Source organism: Carica papaya, chromosome 6 (genome assembly GCF_054855325.1).
Source record: "Carica papaya isolate Zhongbai chromosome 6, ASM5485532v1, whole genome shotgun sequence".
In the NCBI taxonomy this organism is placed as follows: domain Eukaryota; kingdom Viridiplantae; phylum Streptophyta; class Magnoliopsida; order Brassicales; family Caricaceae; genus Carica; species Carica papaya.
In genome coordinates, this window is record NC_142314.1 from 14,746,117 (window position 1) to 14,767,574 (window position 21,458).

The 21,458-nt window shown below is 35.6% G+C and overlaps 1 protein-coding gene across 5 annotated transcripts; it reads left to right on the top strand.

Annotated features, from left to right (window-relative positions):
* The first annotated feature begins 830 nt into the window (after positions 1-830).
* Positions 831-12,882, top strand: LOC110808608 (transcription factor SRM1-like). 5 transcript variants are annotated; one of them, XM_088222237.1, is made up of 3 exons: positions 831-930; positions 2,684-3,362; positions 11,959-12,882. In XM_088222237.1, the coding sequence occupies exons 2-3, from the start codon at positions 2,986-2,988 to the stop codon at positions 12,461-12,463; spliced, it is 882 nt and encodes a 293-aa protein (XP_088078363.1). In that variant the 5' UTR covers positions 831-930; positions 2,684-2,985; the 3' UTR covers positions 12,464-12,882. The 5 variants fall into 5 exon arrangements, with proteins under 5 accessions (XP_088078363.1, XP_088078361.1, XP_088078360.1 ...); XM_088222235.1 differs by having other exon boundaries at positions 927-1,054; XM_088222234.1 differs by lacking the exon at positions 831-930 and adding an exon at positions 1,063-1,610.
* Positions 12,883-21,458: the final 8,576 nt, after the last annotated feature.

Here is a 21,458-nt window from a genome sequence, read left to right on the forward strand (position 1 = left end):
ACTTTTGCGAAATGAGTTTTTTTTTTCTTAAATTCTACCACAATAAATAGATTATTTTATTACATAAATTGAATTAACAATATTATATTTTACTATATTTTTCATGCGAGAAACACACATATCTATGTCCTATTAGACCAAGAAATATAACAAATTAACCAACAAAGAGTTAACAAAACAAGCAACATCTCATATTTATTCATAAAATATTAACGAAATATAATAAAGTAATGTAGATAAATCTACTTATAATTCTTATTTTCTACTCTACACTTTCCTAAACTAACTTGAACATCTAAGTCATTGATTGAGTCATGAATACACATGATTTCTTTTGCATTTTTTTAATTATTGGCTCATTAAAAATCACCCAAAATATATGTATTTTATGTTAAATATAAAAAAAAATATTATATATAAGATTAGTATAATATGATGATATGACTTATTTTATTTTAATTTTTAAAATATTATTAAATAATATAAAAAGTAAAAATAAAATAATTATACATCTTTCTGAATTATAGAAGAAAAACGCAATCATGTAATATAAAATAATAATTAAATAAATAATGTAATTACAAAGAAAGTTAAAAATATATTAAAAAATTTTATACTTGGGAACTTTGACTACACAACTCAACATTATTGTGAGCTTACGTACTAAAATAATTATAAGAAAATCTCAAATAAGAGCACAATCATATTTTTTTCAAAACAATTATTTAATTTCAAGGTAATAAAAAACGTTTCTAAAATTAAAAAAACAAAGAAAATGAAAAAGGAAACTATATATATACATTTAACTCCTGACTGGTACTTTGTTGCAACAGATAAAGCGCCCACGGTAACTTAAAAAGAGCTGAGCATTGTTGCTTATTTCTACCGTCTCCCTCCTTCCTCTTTCTTCTTTTAACAGCCGAAATCGAGGTAATAAAAATTCACAGATGAGGTACTCTGCTACAGAAATTCACTCTCTGCAAGTGCGTATACCTATTTACGAAATCATCCAAGCCTGTTTGTTTGGATTTGGTGGCAGAGAAAAAGAAAAAGAGTAACCGATTTTTTCTTTTCTGTTCTTTTTTCCTCTCACTCTACCTGTTTGATGATATGCCTGTGGAGAAAAGAGGAATTTTTTTTTTTTTTTTTCTAATTTGAGTATGTATATGTTATTATCTCGTGTCAGATATTAATGGGTATTGCAGATTCGAGTGAGGGAGTGAGCAAGTTGGGAGCAGCATGAGGCTCTTTCATTTCCAGCTGTCCCTATTTGTGGCAAAGTAGTTGTTAGGGAGAATGGGACCAAAACCCAATTTGACCCATCCTGCCAAAATAACGCCTCCTTTGTTGATATTTCACCATAACCCATCAACGTCATCTATAATTTCTTTGTCTACCCTTTGTAAATTTCCATCATTCTCCTGACCCTTTTTTGTTTCTATCCTCTATTTTCTTTTCTTGATGCTACTTTGTCCGTTACTATCACTGTTTTAAGTGTTGATTAACTTCTTCCATCTCTAATTATGATTGATTATTCAACTTGTGATTGAGAATTTTATATACACCCAAAGAGCAGAAAGAAGGTTGTGAAGTGGGGATTTTTGAGTTAGGTATTTTCTCTTTTCACTTTCCTTTGTATAAGTTTGTCATATTAACTTTAGGGGAAAAAGTTCATATCTCTTTGTTGGTTGAAGTGTCAGATCCTTGATATGGTGCCAGTACTATGATTGTAGGTAATCTTTCATTTTATGGCATTTTTTGGTGCCTCTGGAGTCCCCTTTTGGGAGTTCAGTAGTAAGATGGTAAAAAAAAAAATCTGTGATGATTTATTCAATTACCAGTTAAAAAGTCCTGGAATTACTGGAGTATATTTTTTAATTGTGTCAAAGTCAGACGGGTCAGTAAATGAATAGCTTCAATCCATGGACCAAAACGAAGTGCGAGTTAGTGGGTTTTGTTATTTGGGTGTTGGAGAGTGACAAGAAGGTCGTCTTTTTTTTTATACTGGTTTGCAGACATGGTTAGGACTTAAGGTTGGAACCTTATCTATGCTAATAATATTTAGACAGTTTCTTTAATAATTATCTTAATTTTCTTTTTGGCAACAAGGATTCCATTTTCTTTTTCCGTTAATACTCGTGTCTTTTGAATAACCTTCAAAATTTTGATTTCATCTGCTAATCTTCACTATAGCCATAGGCGCATTGCTCAGCAATCTTTCATGTTGTTGGCTTAGAGTTTTCATTGGCAATTGAAAGAGTTTTTGATTTCTAGTGATTCTACCTTCTTCGTAACTGACAGAAGAAAACAGGGCTGTAAAATTCCATTTTGAAACTATCATGGGTATAGTGGGAAAGTTTATGTGGGCCTGTGCTGTTAGAACTGTTATTATCAAGTAGGGCATTGGGTTAACTGGGTTTTTGTTGGAATTGGAAATGGAAATTTGAATGCTCTCTCTATCCATTGTAGCCTTCTGGGTTTTTCTTATTTGTACAGTTTCTCCCTTGTCTTTTTCATATCTCAACATTTTAAAACCCTAAATACCATAACTTATATTCGTCCTTGCATTAATTCTTTTTCTTTTTCTAGCTTTTGGGCTGCCATTTATTACATCTTTGATTTTATGGTTTTCAGATATTTCTCATGGTCTAACTGTACTTCTCGCCTTTTCATTCACCAATAGGTCAGCAATTCACAAGAGTCCAGTTTTTGAGTTGCAGTGGCAAAATCACCGTTGAATTCTTCACACACTTCAGTGGGTTTCTTGCTTCTCTTCTTTTGCTGTAATATCTGCCTTCTTGTCTACAATTGATCTGTTGCTGCGACCCACTATTGGGATAATTGGGATTGAATTTCCTGGGATTATTAGGTAAAAAATCTAGGGTTGTAAAGATTCTTGGGGTCCCTGATTTAGAGCAGTTTGGTGGGTTCACTCTTCTCTTCTTTTGTGTTGATATCTTGGGTGGTGGGTTGAGACCAGGATAGATGACTGTGGATGAAGCTGGGGGTAGCTCCTCATGGAGTAGAGAGCAGGATAAAGCATTTGAGAATGCTCTTGCAACTTATCCCGAGGACTCCACAGATCGGTGGGAGAGAATTGCTGGTGATGTTCCTGGGAAAACTCTAGAGGAGATTAAACATCATTATGACCTTCTGGTGGATGATGTTAACCGGATTGAATCAGGTTGTGTACCTCTTCCTGCCTATAATTCTTCTGAAGGTTCAACGAGCCAGGCCGGAGATGAAGGAACTGGTAAGAAAGGCAGCCATGTGGGGCATTACAGTGAGTCTAATCATGGAAGTAAATCAAGATCAGATCAGGAACGCCGCAAGGGGATTGCCTGGACGGAAGACGAACACAGGTGAATTTGTTATTTATTAATTTATTCGTTTTTCTTGTGTAGTAGATCATTTTGATGCTTGCAAAAGTTTCTTGATAATGATGAAGATCTTCACCATGATTTTATACAATGCTTTATATCCTACATAATTGTGTCATTTGAAACTAGTTGTCTTACAGGTTGTATTAATATTTTTTAGGAATTAATTCTTACTAGTTGTTGGGGAATTTTGTTGATTATATTCTAGCAAGCATTGCCTAATGTTGTGCTTTGCATTTCTTCCAATATCTGCATCACTTGTGCAGGGGACCAGTTATCCCAAGTAACTGGTTCACGAATCTGCAAATGGTCTTTGGGCTATTTGCTTTTGCCATTCAAAATTGGATGGAGGCTGAGGCAGTTTATCATTTATGCTTTAGTTTGTGTTTATTTGCCAAAGCTAAAAATTCAAAGGAAAATAAGTACAAAAAGAAAACTCCCAAATCTTTAATTTTGTTGTTAAATGGAACAGAAATGTGAGTAAAAAGGTGATTATCTTACATTTGTAGAAAGAGATCTTTTCTGTGGTTCCTTGAGTCTGGTTGTGCACATTTTTGGTTTGATAACTCTCGAGTCTTTGCTTGAGAAACTTTTATAAGGAAAACTGATCTTATTGACGGGTATTGCATTTCCTCATACATTAAAAAGGGGAACATCAAACATGTTATCCTTATTGGAAATTTTATGGATCCCTAAGCATTTATCTTTTGAACATTACAGATTGTACTCCCCTGCCACATCCTTTTCTTTTTTCTGGGGTTCTTGGGGGATTATCTGTGTTGGTTTATCTTGTGTAGTTCCTTGGCTTTTGGCTTTGTTTGGTGTGCGCTTGCTTATGTATTCATTCTCCTATGGGAGGTCAACAAGGCTGTAACCTTTGTTCCTCTTTCCATCTTTTTGTTAGTTTCAAGAATAGAATGGGTTTTAGCGAGAATGACCGAGTATCTTTTTTTTTTCTCTCTTTTGTGGGATAAAAAGGAAAATTACCGAAGGGCACCTGGGGTGCCACCTGTTTAGAAGAATTTTTTTTTTTGAAATAGAAATATGATATATGTCCCTCTGATACAAACACCAAGATGGTACTAAGGTATATAAAAAAATATTTACATGTCAATCAAATTGTTAATGAGATCCCCTGAAGTCCTTCAAAGAACATAGAGGATGACCCGTAACTAAAACACACAGGGTTTAGAATCACCTATTTCTAATCCTATCTATATCCTCCTACACCCCCTTAAAAGCTGTCATATTTCTTTCTTTTTACACAACCCAAAAATAACAAAGGGGATGAGGCCACATGTTTTTTCGTCCTACAAATACCATCCCAACCCCAAATCTCATCCCTAACTGTACGAACCATAATCCAACTAATCCCTAGGAACTCATAAGCCATGATCCAAAGATTGTACGTGATTGGACATCTCAACAAAACATGATTACAAGTCTCCTCTACTCTCCTACATAGAGAATTGTTGTTCACTATTATCTTGCCATTTTTTTTGAGATAAAAAACATGTATATTACGTAGAAGATTGTACATATTATCTTGCCCTTCTCATTAGTTTATCAATAGTGAGAATGCAAGCTCAGCCTCCCAAGCAAAGAAGGCCACTCTCATAGGGGCATTTACCTTTCAGATTTGCCGAATAGGAAACTTGGTTTCAATGAGGTCATTCTTGCTCAGAAAATTAGAGGAAGACCTAACTGTAAAAATCGCTGCAGAGTTGAGGCTCCAAATGGTTGGTCATTACTCCCATTCAAGGATATAGAGGCAAGTGAATTCAGGAAAGTTTCATATTCATCAATCTCCCAGTCCAACCTCTGAATGACTCACGGACAGAAATATTCTTGTGTCGTGGCAATTGCAAAAGTATAGGAAAACCTGTCTCTGAACCCTCCCCAAGCCAACAGTCCTTCCGAAAGCTTGTTCTCATCTCATTGCCAACATTCCACCTGATGCATCCCTGAAAATTATGCCTTCCTATGCTTATTCTTTTACACACCCATTTCTTATACGGTCTTGACACCTCTTTCAAGTACCAATCTCCATCCATGGTACCAAATTTTGCCTCTATCATCCTCTTCCAAAGAATGCCATTTTCTACTATGAGCTGCCAAATCCACTTTCCTTGGATTGATGCAATAGTCTTTTCACTTCTTCCCATGCCATCACTTGTTTAGAAGGGAATTACATAAGATCTTGACGAAAAAGTTCTTAATGTTTCCCAAAGCTCATCATTTAATATAGGATGCCCTAGTATCAAGTTCTTTCTACAAGGAAGATAGTTACATGCTAATCTTGGGTGAAAGGATGCTTTTTTTTCTTTTTTTTTTTTACTAAGAAGATCTTGCAATGTTTAAGGATTTTTGGATTGTATGACTGATACCTTTATCTTTTGGTGGAGAAAAGTTATTTGTTTCCTTTTAAGAATATCGCACATATATTTTTTCCATGATTGTCATGTTGTTTGAGGAAATGCTCTATGATGTTTACACAAAAATTTAAGCATGAGCATTCTGTCTCTTTGACTGTTTGATTCCTTCGCTTCAACTTTCAATTCTAACATTAATAGAATTGAGGATAAAGTATAGTTTCACTCCTATCATCTGATCTAAATGCATTTCAATCTTTGTATGTGTGTTTTTTTGTCAGAATTTAGTATGCTATGGTTCGATTTTTTGTCATTTACGTAAATTAGTCTTTTTTTGGAGGACATTTGCTTTTATTTGGACTTCCAGATAAGAAAACAGCATTTAACACCTAACCATAGCAAAACTAGGGAAAAATACAAAATGATAATAGCTTAAAAAACTAATGATTTTATGTCTAATGACACAAATCTAAGCCACAGGAGACTGAACTATTGTTAGAAAATCACGTAGATTGAACTGCAATTAGAACTATGGTTTTGGGATAAAACTGTAATTTTTCCCAGAATTTGGAAAACGATTTTAAACATTTAAGTATTCATGGAGTTTCTACCTAGATCAACCTTAAGCAGTGTGCGGAGAACTATGTTGGGAACTCAAAAATGAAGGTAAGACCAAGAGAGATCTTGCAGTACAGCAAAATATTACTAATGAAATCAGATGCAAATGCCTCATTCATGTCAATGTTTGCTGATTCTGAAATGCACTGCAGTAGGTATACATGCACCATCCTCCAAGCCAATTGGAATTGGAGGTTGTAGTTTTAAGATTAATTTGGATGAGTCGTATTTGGACATACCAAGAGCCTTTTACTCTAGTGGTGCGTCTCTCCATCCTAGATCCGTAGTGAATGAGGTTACATGGGTCCAACGCCCCCTCGCGACAAGGCCACTGCCCTTAACCCCAAAAAAAGTCATTTATGGTAACAAGTCATTTAGACCATTGCACTTAATCAGAGCATGACTGCACCTTTCAAGCTAATTTGGAAATCTAAAGCGGCCCCTAAAGTGGCGTTTTTTTACTTGGGAGGCGGTGAGAGATAGCATTTTGACTATTGACATGTTAAAAAGGAAAGGAAACATTATGGTGAGTAGATGCTACTTTTGTGAAGCTGATGAGGAATCTTGTTACCATTTATTGCTGGGCTGTTCAGAAATTTTGACTTTTACTCTAGTGGTGCGTCTCTCCATCATAGATCCGTAGTGAATGAGGTTACATGGGTCCAACGCCCCCTCGCGACAAGGCCACTGCCCTTAACCCCAAAAAAAGTCATTTATGGTAATAAATCATTTAGACCACTGCCCTTAATCAGAGCATGACTGCACCTTTCAAGCTAATTTGGAAATCTAAAGCGGCCCCTAAAGTGGCATCTTTTACTTGGGAAGCGCTGAGAGATAGCATTTTGATTATTGACATGTTAAAAAGGAAAGGAAACATTATGGTGACTTGATGCTACTTTTGTGAAGCTGATGAGGAATCTTGTTACCATTTTTTGCTGGGCTGTTCAGAAATTAACAGCATTTGGGTGATGGTTTTTGGGCTGCTGGGGTTGGTTTGGGTTAGGGCTGGTAATGTAAGTGGGGAACTTTGGGCTTGGGCGGGATATTGTAAAAAGAATATGCATCGTTTCTTTATTCCACTCACCATTTTTTGGGTAGTGTGGAAGGAAAGAAATGCGAGAGCGTTTGAGGGCATTAAAATTAATATTATAAACATTAGGGATAGATGGTTTCATACTTTTGAGTCTATCTTGTTAGGTCATGATGTACATGATTGGAAAGACATTGGATTAGTTATGGACCACTTGATAAATATGTAACTATTTTGTATATGGGTGATACTCTCTCGATACTTTTCTGAATAATATTTTTCACTTTTATTTCAAAAAAAAGAAGTGCTAATTCAGTATGTGCAATCTTCATGAATAGAAGGTACTATTTGTTTTATTAAAAAATAATCCTGTCATCTAAGAAGAGAATGAATGTAGAATTAAAATTAATGGAGCTCCTCATGTGGGCTCAATTATTACAGGTATGAGATTGAATTTGATGCTGCGGCATTTAATTTAATTATTTTCTCCTTGGGTATAGCTCTATATATATGAATTGCTTCTCTGAAAATATTGTCCGTATCCTCTTATTGTCAGTTAGGACTTTCTTATATGAAATATTTTGAAGTCTATAAGGTTTCCATTATTGTGGGAAACAAATAAGGGTTGTGATTTTATTGATTCTTTTCTTTTTTCCCCTTTCTCTTTGATTCAGTGTAAGAATGAAAAGATAAATCAATGGATTTGGTCCTTTTGATGCAACTGTTCAATTGCTTTCTTTAATGTTTATTTTTTTTCTTAAATTATACTATATCTTTTTAGTTCACCAAAGACTTTACTGATTCTTTTTTGTTTTTTTGTTTTTTTGTTTTTTCCCCTTTCTCTTTGATTCAGTGTAAGAATGAAACATAAATCAATGGATTTGGTCCTTTTGATGCAACTGTTCAATTGCTTTCTTTAATCTTTATTTATTTTTCTTAAATTATACTATATCTTTTTAGTTCACCAAAGTCCTTTTTATTATATTAACTCACTAAGAGATAAACTGGGAGAAGATAACATATAATATTTGTATGGAAATTTTTGCACCCATTACATTTCATCAGACGTGGAAAATGTTATTTACATGATATCCTTTTTATAAACAATTTGTATAAAAAATGTTGAAGCTGTACTAATTTACTAAAATAGTGATGTGAGGCCTTGTATTTTTTTGTACAAAGTTGATTTTCTAAAACACCTATTGTTAATATGTTATCTTTAAAATGAACTTATTCATTTGTTATGATTTTCAGATTGACTTCTACAAAGATTTTTAGGATACGGCAAATTGAGAGATCTATCTGTATGACACGTTCTTTTTGGTAGAGAAATTACGGGAGGTATTATCTAATATAAGAGACTTGTAAGCACGTTACAAACTTCTAGATGTGCAAAGGGGTCTACTTAAACAGGATCATGATAGTCGAAGATTACATCAAGCAGAATTTGTAGAAAATTGTTAAGCTTATTAATCATGCCATTGGGTTCCACTCACTTGATTTTGTTCTGCTCCGCTAGGAAAATAATTGGAACTAGCTCTGAATATGTGCAATTAAGTGACATGCCTTTGAGCTATTTCAAAAAAAAAATTTATTTAAAAAAAAGTGACATGCCTCTGAGCTTGCTATGTTTCACTATCTTAGGCATCATATATTGGCGTGATGGCTTAAATGTTGTGTTCAAACCTGAAACTAGGTTTTCCTGGTTGGGAAATTTTCCTAGTTGTCAATTTGATTACTGCTGTTTTAGGGTATGTTTGGAAGAAATTACTCTTTGTAGAATTCATTAGGAGATGTATACTTTAATTTCTGATCATATTATTTCCTAGTAGTATGGAATCCTTGGGTTGGTCGAATCATGGGTGCCACTAGATGTCCATTCATCCTATGTTGTTATCAAATTTTATTGATGGTTGTTTTGTTGTCATCTCATTTTATGCCTTCTGAATCAAGTCATTCTTTCTGATATGGCTGCAATGGCATATTCATCTCTCTGGTGGATTTAAGATGTGCTATAAAATGAGTTTAGGCTACTTCTTTTTCTATATGGGAAAGAAAAATAGAGTTTCTTTGGTGGAAGACATGAATATCTGATCCCATGAAACAGGGAGATTTTGAGCTCTAGAATACTGGATTTGGATTTTCGTTTGCTACAACTTTAATGTGGCCAGGTTATCATCTGTTTTTTACGCCGTTTGGGTCATAACATGTACAATTTCTTATTTTCACTTTCTAATATGTATAGGGTTTTTTCTTTTGGAAGCGTTATGCGAGAAATGCATATTTGCTTTAAATTTCACTTGCTTCTTAACTGAACTTGAATATCATTTTAGTTAGTGATTTACCTTTGTTATTCTTCACATTGTTGTAGTTTGGGTCATGATATTTGAGTTTTAGTTTTCAAAAGAAATGCCGCATAAAGGTTCTGGGTTTTCATTCAATTTCCTTAAAAAATGGATTACTATGATGCCTCCTAGCCTAGTAGAAAGTTATGTGGGCTCGGATAGCATGATTTCCTAGCCTATTAGAAAGTCCTGTAGGTGTGGACATCATGATTGGCACTTAAAAGTGGGGTTTGGGTGTATTTTTTCTGGGGCCAGGGCCGGTGGTGGTGTTCTCTTTATTTTGTCTCATGGCTAAGCTGTCATGGCGATGTTGGATAAAGAATTTGAGCGCAATACTTCGTAAAAATTTATTAAGGGCCAAAATTAGAGGTCTTGGATCTTAAAAATGAAATTAATAAGTTATTTAAAAAAATGAAATTAATAAGTCAAATATTTATATGATCATTATGTGAGTAGTCTACCAAATAGTTAAACAAGGGCACCCTATAAAGAGACACTAAAAATGATCAAAATAGGAATTCTTAAATGTAACTAGAAATTCTATTGAAAATGCTAATTAATTGAATGACCCATACCAAAGAATAACTATAGAAGCCTTATTAAATATGAAATAATAAACTGAAACTAAGAATAAGCCTATAGGTATTAGTTCATAAATAAGCTAAGTAACTGAATAATACATAAATGTTACAATTATATAAATATCTTGTAGTATTGAAATATATCAACTTTAGGATCTATATTTTTCCTTGGTGAAAACTTGACTTGGAGATTTAAAATATCAAAGTAGAAAGAACTTGAATAATTAGAACTTGTTTCTTAACAATTGAAGCATGAATAATTAGGGGCTGAGACTTGGCTAGTAGGCTGATCGCTATCTTCTGGTGTTGATGGTCGAGGTGGTGGCACACATTTCCTAATAGTGGTTCACGGATGTTTCTTCTGGTGTTAATGTGTGTGTATTGCTGCATGTTGAATCGAAATTACTATTTGGCCTTACAAGCTTTAGGGTTCTGTGAATCTTTGAACAAGAATTATGATAGCATGATGAGTCGAAGTTAGGTTTTGATACCAATTTATATAGAACAAAGAGGGTTTGATCACAATACTTAGAGAAAATATATTAAGAACTAAAGTTAGAGGTCGTGGATCTTAAAGGAACAATCATATGAATAGTCTACTAAATAACTAAACTAGAGTACTCTATAATTAGACAGGAAAATACAATTAAAAGCAGAAACTAACTCTAATTAGGAATTTTACTAAAGGAAAATAAGCTAATTAATTGAGTAACTTATGCTAGAAAATAACTCAATATGGTCTTCAATATTTAAATATTGAAATGATAAATTCACACCAATATTAAGCTTATAGGTACTAGTTCCTAATAAGCTAGATAACTAAATTATAAATAAATATTACAGTTATATAAATATCTCTTAATAATGAAATATGTGACTCTAGGATCTAGTTCTGCATCAAATTGTTTCAATAGACTTTTTATTTGTTCGCTCATGCCACTGGCTTAAAAGTGCTAGATGGACATGTCTTCTATTTTCATCCTCCTGAATGACCATGCTTTTTAGTGTGTAATTTTATATTTTTGTCAAATATTTGGCTCTAATTTTGTCACGTTAATTATTTTTGCTAAGTGTTTGAAGAAAATGGAGTTATAGATGGGAAACTGGACGCATGGGCTTTGGTGGAGCAAATACATGGGTTTATTTACAGTTTTTTTTTTTGGCTGGGGTTGGGGGGGGGGGGGGGGGGAAGGAAGTGGTGAGTGATGGGCTTATGTGGGTTATGTTTTCAGCTATGAGAGTGATTCTTTGCGGATTAGAAACAGTCTATCATGTGAAAGACTAGAAATGGTTTTTCTTTGGGGGGGAAGGGGGGATGGCCAGTGGTGAGTAATGGGGTTATGTTTTGAGCTATGATAGTGATTCTTTGCAGATTCGAACTCATCCTTTGTGTGAAAGATTGGGGGGGGGGGGGGGGGGGATGTCATTTTTTAGCTAAGACTGTGACTCTTTGCAGATTGGGGACATGTTTGTCAAATAGAAGATTGAAACTCTCATTTGTGTTTTATATATATTTTCTTGTTTGTTTCTTTTTGTCAAATGCAATAATTTGTTAACAGGTGAAAGTTGCTTGATGTGTTGGATTGTAATTTTGTTGAGTTAATTTTTTTTTTCTTTTTGTTTGATAAACAGACTGTTTCTGCTTGGTTTGGATAAATATGGGAAAGGAGACTGGCGAAGTATATCAAGGAACTTTGTGGTGACAAGAACACCTACACAGGTTGCAAGCCATGCCCAGAAGTACTTCATCCGGTTGAACTCGATGAACAAAGACAGAAGGCGATCAAGCATCCATGATATCACCAGCGTTGGCAATGGAGACATTTCAGCACCTCAAGGACCAATTACTGGTCAAACCAATGGGTCTGTTGCAGGAGGGTCATCTGGCAAATCAGCTAAGCAACCTCCACAACCTCCAGCTGGACCCCCAGGTGTCAGCATGTATGGTGTTCCGACTATCGGTCAACCAATAGGTGGACCACTTGTTTCAGCAGTAGGCACTCCAGTGAACCTTCCTGCCCCACCACATATGGCTTATGGTGTTAGAGCTCCAGTTCCTGGAGCAGTGGTTCCGGGTGCGCCAATGAACATGGGTCCGATGACATATCCAATGCCTCACACATCTGCCCATAGGTAATGTATGGAGTTTAATTAGCTACAAGGTGTACAAAGTTGAAGACATTGGGGCTTGTGCTAATGCGGGGTTGTCCATTTCTATCCGGAATAAGATGTGTAGTTGAAAGCAACAAGTTGTGTGAAATGCTCAACTGTCATTTGTTTATCCTGAATAAGCCATTATAGAGAGAGGAAGTATATGCATATGTATAGGCAACTATGGAAAATGTGGCAGCAATTTATGGGTAGAACATTTGTCATTTTTAGTGTTGCTTTTGGTAATCTAGAAAGTCTTTAAGTAGAACTGTTAGTGTTAGACATAGTGCTCAAAGTTTTTAATTGAAAAAAAGTTGTAAAGAACCCTCGTCCTTTGGCTATTATATTTTGAGTAGCAATCCTGAGCACATACTGTGCTGGGGCCGTGCATTTTTAATTTTAGCAGATTAATTCTCTTAGCCATGTAAATCTCTTGTTTGCTTTTCAATTTCTTATTCTCTGGGATCTTCAATAGACCCTAACCCTCGATTAGGGATGATATAGAGTGCGGAGTGCTCATTGTTATGCACGTTCGACCATTTACTTGTATTTATTTCATACCCGAAATGGGTGTGGAATTATAAGCTTACCGCTGCTGCCCGGGTGATTTTTTCTGTCCTGAATTGAAATCATAAGCTGTCTACAGAGTATGTCGGTGTTAGATCTTGTTAGGAAAAAATTGTAAAATTCATCGGAATATAACAAATAATTCAAACAAAATAAAGAAAGCTCCAATTCATTATAATCACTAAGATTAACTATTCTCCTTTGTCAATACCAGCCAAAATTGAAGGAAAAAAAAGTCAAAATTTCCATACAGGCAGATTTAGCTTTGTGGGACTTGGTGGCTACAATCCAACACATTGTAGAAAGTGAATTAACTTATAAGTGAATAAGAGGGTTGAACCAAATAAAAATATTAGAGAGAGAGAGAGAGAGACCGAAGCTTAGAAATTGTTGCTGTCGTAATATTTAATAAAATTAACTGTAAACAATGTTGTTATAATAATATATACTATTATATTTAATTAATTATTTTATAAAATTAATAAAAAATATTGAAATATTAAAAATTTACATTATATAAAAAATTAAATAACATAATTATTTAAATAATAAAAGTTATTTTTAAAATTTTTAACAATTTAGAATTATATTTAAATTCTTTTCTAATTTGATTTATTAATTAATTTATTAGACAAATAACTAAACTAGTTTTTAATATTTTTTTTATTACCTTTGGCTCATAATTTTTTTCTTTTATTTTCATGTTTATTTTTTTTTTGTTATTTAGCGAAAAAAATTAAAATACTCAAATAATATTTGAGTGCTTTAAAATACGATTTAAAAGATGTCCTTAATTAATTAATTAAATTAATAAATTATTAAAAATAAATTAATTAACTAATTTTAATAGTTAGTTAAAACTTTTTTTTAAAGTTACTTTTAAAATATGTAAATATAATGAATTGTTTTAATTTTTTTTATTAAAAAGTAAAAAATAATTTAATATTTTAAATAAATAAAAATTATTATTAATCAAATTATAATAAAAAAATATTAAGAAAAAAATTATAATAACAGTCAAATTTTAGAGACTAATTGTGTAACGCCCAAACATGGGTATTTTTGTAATTTTTTTATTAATTATTTTTATTAAATTTATTAAAAAAAAGAGTGTCACGTCAGCAGCCACGTCAGCAGTCCTGGCCAACCAGGACCTGCCACGTGGCAAGACCATGTCGACCCAGGGACGGGCCACGTTGGCGATCCGCGTACGCGCGATCGGACGGCCCAGATCAAGCGTGCGCACGGACGGCCCAGATGTAATCGCACGGACGGCCCAGATTCAATAAAAAACAGACGGCCCAGATTAAATCAAAATGGACGGCTGAGATAAAAAGGCAAAAGGGTATAAATAGAACCCCCACACCTGACCACAAAAACCCTAGCCGCCTGCCCTCGCCGGAGAAGACGAACCAGACGCCGGAGAAGCCGGCCGCCGCCACCCGCCGCCGCACCGGGGAGATTTTTGACCGCTGATCGAGGTAAATTTCATACCCCCGACTCGTTTTTCCACATTGATTTCCCCTGTGGCCAAATCGGAGCCAAAATCCCGGCCAAACGGCCAGAAAACACGGCCGAAACCCAGCGGCGCCGCCGCGCCCCTCCTCGGTTTTTGCCTCCGATGAGGCCCTTCCCGGCCTCCGTTTGATGCAATTTTTATATCACCGTGATCACCATTCTTTTCTCTACAGGTTGATTGGAGCCGAATCACCAAAACATGAACCTCACCGGAGAGCCGCCGCACCCGAGAGCACCGCCGTCGGTAAGCTTCGGTTTTCCATAATTTTTTTGGCCTCCCGAGGGCCCTAGGGTTGTTTTATCGCAGGGACCGATGCAAGTGTGGCCGAATTCGGCCAGAAACGGCCAACCCGAGGCGAATCGCCGTCGCCAGAGCATGGCGGAGCCGCCGTGCTGGAATTGCGATATTGGCCAAAAAGGGGCCCTGGGCCTAATTTGGGATTTTTTTGGAACACGTGCAGGTACCAGTAGTGCGTTTCAGTTCCCTGGGAAAAATTCAGGAAAAATTCAGGAAAAATTAGGGATAGCCTGTAAGCGCACTGTGAAGCCGTGTTCGGACCCCGAAATGAGTAAGGACCCCTTACCCTATTTCCTATCACGGTATTAAAGTTCAATAATGATAAAACAGTATTTCTTGAATCAACGAATGTATGAAATTGCTTAAGGTCGCTAATGGAGCCCGAGTCTAGTGTGTTTGTCGGTTAACTGTTATTTGGCCTATTTTACAGTTTTAAATGCAGTATGAGGTTTAATGTTTTCATTTCATAGTTTTGTGTGCATATTTTACTGTTTTATGGATCATGGGTTGAATGACTGAGAAACCGATGCTGTATGTTGTCTTGTTTGGCATAAATTACTGTTTTGCTTGTTTGTATGTGAATTGATGATGTTGACTGAGGAAAAAGAGAATAAAAGATTATGTAGATTGATAATTGTATAATGTGGTCAGCCTGACTAGATATCCTGGGAGATGGTGGACGGACCGGGTCCGTAGGGAACCCTACTGGGATTGTGGTCTCTCATACCGGACGGGGTATGGAGACCTTATGTGTTTTGGCGCCCATACCGGATGGGGTATTGAGGTTTATAGTTTTGGCGCCCATACCGGACGGGGTATGGGGACGACCCTGGAATCTGATTACAAGTGTTAAGGGTTAACGGGTAGCGGGACCCCTATGGATCCCCATGGATACTAGTAGGCTGGTAAATGAGGAAAAATTTGTTGTGTAATGATTGAATTACAAAAGGCGTGATAAGTATTATGTTATACAGTTTATATGATTTTATGATGATGATAATGTTATTGCTTTCGTATATTGTTTTATGAATTTCAACGAGGTAAGTGGATGGTAAATGTTTTATTATTAATAAAAGGATTTGTTGTAAATCATGCTCCATTGGTCTTTTTGTGTTTTCTACCCACCTTTACCTCCGTGACGGTGAGATATCGTGATGTCTTTACTGAGTTAGTGTAGCTCATTCCTTATTTAATCATTTCAGATCAGGAAGACATTGTTCCCGAGCCCGTTCCGCAGGAAGACGACGAAGGGGATGCCTAAAGACTCCATAGTCATATTCATAACTTTTACTTTCGAGTTTCTCTTTTAGTTAGTTTGATCTTTTATATTTTTAGCACGTTTTTTGTTTTAGTGTAAGGGATGTTAATCGAAATTTTGACTTCGCTTCCGCATTTGATATTTTTAATACATATATTCCATTTTAAATTTCCGAGGCCCTTACAAATTGGTAGACATATGAAAATAATTCAAGACTTCTCCTGGACATATTTCCTGCAACTGAACGAGAGAAATATGTTCAGGTGAAGATCTGAAGTCTCTACTACCTATTCTTATGGTCCAGAAGTCTCTGGTTTCAGTAACACACACTCAGCCTGAGCCATGGCTACAACAATCCATACATTTTCTTTCACTAAACACACATCCAAGCTTTTGCCATTGTTCAACCCCAAAAGCCTCCTTAAGCCCCATAAATCTGGTTTCCGCAATTACCCATCATGTTCCATCAAGAATTCCTTCACGTGGCCTGCTACCGAGATTGCAGAGGTTGTCCAAGGCAGAATATTGAGATGGGGACCTTCTGGTTCCGTTTGTACGGACACCAGAATTCTAGAATCAAACCAATGGTTCTTCGTCGCCCACCAGTTCATAACCCCTGAATTGCCCCAAAGAGGATGTGCCGGAGTGATTTGAAATCGAGTTTGCAAGAATTGGGACAAGGGTTTTGTTCAGATTGATGGTGACACTCTGGTTTCTTTGATCAATATGGCAAATTATGCAAGGGAGAAGTTTCTTGGTGCACAGATAGGGCTTACCAGGAGTACGGGGAAAACTACTACAAAAGTTATGATTGCACTGTGTCTTGAGGGTTTAGGGGAGGTTTATCAAAGTCATGGAAATTGGAACGATGGAATTGGGGTTGCTTTGTCATTGGTCGGGCTTCCTAGGAGAACAAGGGTTGCAGTCTTGGAGATGGAAATGAGTGGAAAGGGAGAGATTTTGGAGTTGGCAAAGATGGGTTGGCCCAACATAAGGGTTATTTTGAATGTTGGTGCTTCACATTTAGAAAACTTTGGAGTTGGCGAAGATGGGAAGCAATGCCTGGGGATATTGCAGTCTTCAATGCTGATGATCCTCTTCTAATGGGTCTCCATGTCCCCGGTGGAGTCAAGAAGGTAACTAGGTTATTTTCTTTTTCATAAGTAAGCTTTTCAATCTACCTTGAATATTTTGGAAATTGGTTTGGTTTATTCGAAGCATGATCACTTGTAAATAGATTGGTTATGAATATTAGTATCTTCTTGTAAGAAAAAAAAGAACCCTTAGTAACCTAGTTGTGGTTTTAAGAAAGAAAACAATCCAAGTATTATCCAGTGTTTGGAGAAAACTAGGCTCGGATATTCTCGTTTCTTGAACATGCGAAATGGAATGATGAGTTTGTGGGTGGTCTCATAGGTGCTGTTTGGTCGAGGAATGGGCTGTGATTTGCAGTTGGTAATGGCAGAAACCGTAAATGGAGGTCTTGGAGTTGGGGTTGTTCTGTTAAAAAAGAACGACATGTAAGTTCTTTGAAGCCGACTAGAATTTAAGGATAATATATGAATGACAAATGTTTTCCCACTATAGTGTCAGTTTCCTTATCAGCTTATTGGGACTTGAATAGCTTATAGGGTAGATTATTGTTGTTTGTTGCTCCAAAATAGCCTCAGTAGGATACACTTTCTAATTCGTCCTCAAGTTTTCTAGGTATACTTGCGGTGATACCATTAATGAGCTAGTTTGTGAAGATATGTCAGTGAATATATAAAGAATTTTTGGCAAAAAGGTTCCCATTTTCTTTTTCTGTTCATGCTCATGTCTTTTGGATAACCTTGAAAGTTTTGATTTCATCTTCTAACGCTCACTATAGCCATAGGCGCATTGCTCAGCAATCTTTATTTTGTTGGCTTAGAGTTCCCATTGGCAATTGAGAAAGTTTTTTGATTTCTAGTGATTCTATTTTCTTCGTAACTGACAGAAGAAAACAGGGCTGTAAAAATCAAATTTGAAACTATCATGGTTATAGTGGGAAAATTTATGTGGGTCTGTGCTATTAGAATATTTATTATCAAGTAGGGCATGGGGTTAACTAGGTTTTTGTTGGAATTAGAAATGGAGATTTGAATGCTCTCTCTATCCATGGTTGCCTTCTGGGGTTTTCTTATTTGTACAGTTTCTTCCGTGTCTTTTCATATCCCAACATTTTAAAACCCTAAATACTGTGATGTAGATTCGTCCTTGCATTAATTCTTTTACTTTTTGTAGCCTTTAAGACTGTCATTTATTACATCTTTGATTTTATGGTTTTCAGATATTTCTCATGGCCTAGCTGTACTTCTCGCCTTTTCATCCATCAATAGGTAAGCAATTCACAAGAGTCCGGTTTTTGAACTGCGGAGCAAATCACCAATGAATTCTTCACACACTTTGAAGAAAACGAAGGAGAGAAAGTTTGTGTGATGAGGAAAAACCCTCTAATTTTCTTCAATCTTACATGGGTACAAATGTGCCAAATATATAGGCATTTGGCCAAGACATTAAAAGATGTTAACAAAAAACTAAAAAATTAGTAGAGAGAGCACCCACCTGTTCTAACAATACCAGCTGTCCCTAATGTAAGTATACATGTATATATACATTCTAACATATGAACATTCAACACTCCCCTTAATTTAGATTACATAGATGTTAAGTAACCATATATTGGATACAAGATTATTGAACTCCTTTTTTGGTAGTGCTTTGGTGAGTATGTCAGCTGTTTGTTGACTAGTTGGGATGTATAGGAGTGACACATCCGGACTTTCAATTTTTTCTCTGATGAAGTGACGATCAATCTCAACATGTTTAGTTTTGTCATGGTACACAAGGTTCTTGATCATGTTAATAGTTGATTGATTGTCGCACCAAATCTTCATTGCAATAGGAGTAGAAAATCTTAATTCTAATTAAATCTTTTCAAGCCATACTCCCTCACATATTCCATGTGCAAGTGATTGTAATTCAGGTTTAGCGTTGTTTCTTGATACAACAGATTGCTTCTTATTATGCCAAGTGACTAAATTACCCCAAACATAAGAGCAGTAACTAGATGTCATAGATCCATATTGTGCAACAGATAGAAGATCCACCAGATCCATATTGGATCTTCTATCTGTTGATATCCCATATGTTTTACTACCCTGGTGAATCTGTCAAACCAAGCCTTTGGAGACTGTTTGAGGCCATACAGTGTCTTCTTTAATTTGTATACTTTTTTGAGGATTCATTTTGAGTCTGGGTGGGATTTCCATGTACACTTCTTTCTCTAGATCACCATTAAAGAAAACATTTTTTTACATCAAGTTGATAGAGAGGCCAATGAATATTAGATGCTAAAGAAAATACTACCCGACTTTTGTTGTGATTGGTAACAGGAACAAATATCTCTTGATAGTCGATGCCATATGATTGGGTAAACCCTTTAGCAACAAGTCGAGCTTTGTAGCGGCTTACACTACTATCAGGATTGTACTTGGTGGTGAAAATCCATTTGCATCTAATAGGAGCCTTCTCTGAAAGTAGATCAGATAATTCCCATGTCCCATTTTTTTTAAGGGTTGAAATTTCTTCTTGGATAGCAACATTCCATTCAGGAATCTTGAGAGCTTCATGAACTATTCTTGGTTCAGGAGAGATGCCATCAAACTTGTCACTAACTGCAGGTAATGTGTTATCAGTCTCTGTGATAGGTTCAAGTTCTTTGGTGATTTTAGGGACATGATCTTTTTCTGAAGTTGTCAATGGAGTTTGTAGAGGGGGAATATTCACATCCCACAATTGATATTCCTGAGTTTTAGATGTCTCCCCCTGAATATCAAGAGTGAGATAAAAGAGTTGGTTCTCAAAGAAGGTAACATCCATAGTGTTATAGAACCGGTGGTTTAGTGAATAAAAATATTTATAACCTTTTTAAGAATTGGAATACCCGACAAAAACACATTTGAGAGCTCTAGGATCAAGTTTTCCTCTGAGGTGACTGTGAATGTGAACATAGGCAGAACAACCAAAGACTTTAAACAAAATTGTGTGAAAGATGTGCGATGTTGCGAAGGCTTGAAGTAGTGAATCATAGGGTGTTTTAAACTTAAGGATATAGGAGGACATTCTGTTGATCATGTATATGGCTGTGAGGATAGCCTCTCCCCAAAAGTATTTAGGGACATTTGTGGTAAACATGAGTGAGTGAGATACTTTAAAGATGTGCCTATTTTTCCTTTCGGTCACACCATTTTGTTGAGGGGTGTAGGGACAAGAACGTTGATGGACAATATCTTGGCAAGAAAGGAATTTGCTTAGGTTGGATGTAAGATATTCACATGCATTATCTGTTTTCAACATTTGTATTTTTGTTTGAAATTAGTTTGAATTATAGTGTTGAATTTTTGAAAGATTTCACCAACTTCAGATTTTTCTTTCATTAGATAAACCCAAGTTATTGTAGTGTGATCGTCAATAAAGGAGACAAACCATTTTGTGCGCAATAATATTTTTTACCCATGCCGATCTCCAAACATCATTATGAATCAATGCAAAGGGTTTTGAAGGTTTGTAAGCAATATTGGGATATGAATTGCGACTATATTTAGAGAATTGACATATTTCATATTGAAATAAATTTGAATTTTTATTTATGAATAAAGCAAGAAATAGTTGTTTTAAGTACATATAATTTGGATGTCATAATCTATAATGCCATAACATAATATATTCGTCAATATTAGAACATTATACAGATACTGAATTAACACAAACTGCACTTGAAGTTTGTCTATTAGGAGGTGAGATTTTGACTGGTAGAAGATAAAGTTCTGAGTCCTTAGCACTACCAATCATCATCCCCGTGGTCAAGTCCTGAAAAACACAAGAATCACTGTCAAATTTAATAACACAGTTTAAGTCATTACATAATTCGCTTACAGATAGTAGATTCCAGTCTAGATTAAACACATAAAGAATGGACTGTAATATCAAATTTGGTGATATAGTGATTGAGCCAACTACTGCAACTCTAGAACTTGTTCCATCAACAATTTTGTTGGATGAGATTTTCTTACATTCACTGTACCGATGAAGGAGTGTAATGTCTTCGGTTATATGATCAGATGCTCCTGAATCAATAATCCACATTTACTTTTCACAGAGTAAGCAGATAAACTGAGTAAGCAATTACCTCTTTGAGCAACGGAAGCATTACCGAGAATACTCTTATGAGAAAACATTTGCTTGAGGACCTCTAATTAGGCTGGATTGAAGGGAGAGCTCTCGGTAGTACTGGTTGCAGGGGATAATTCTTCTGAA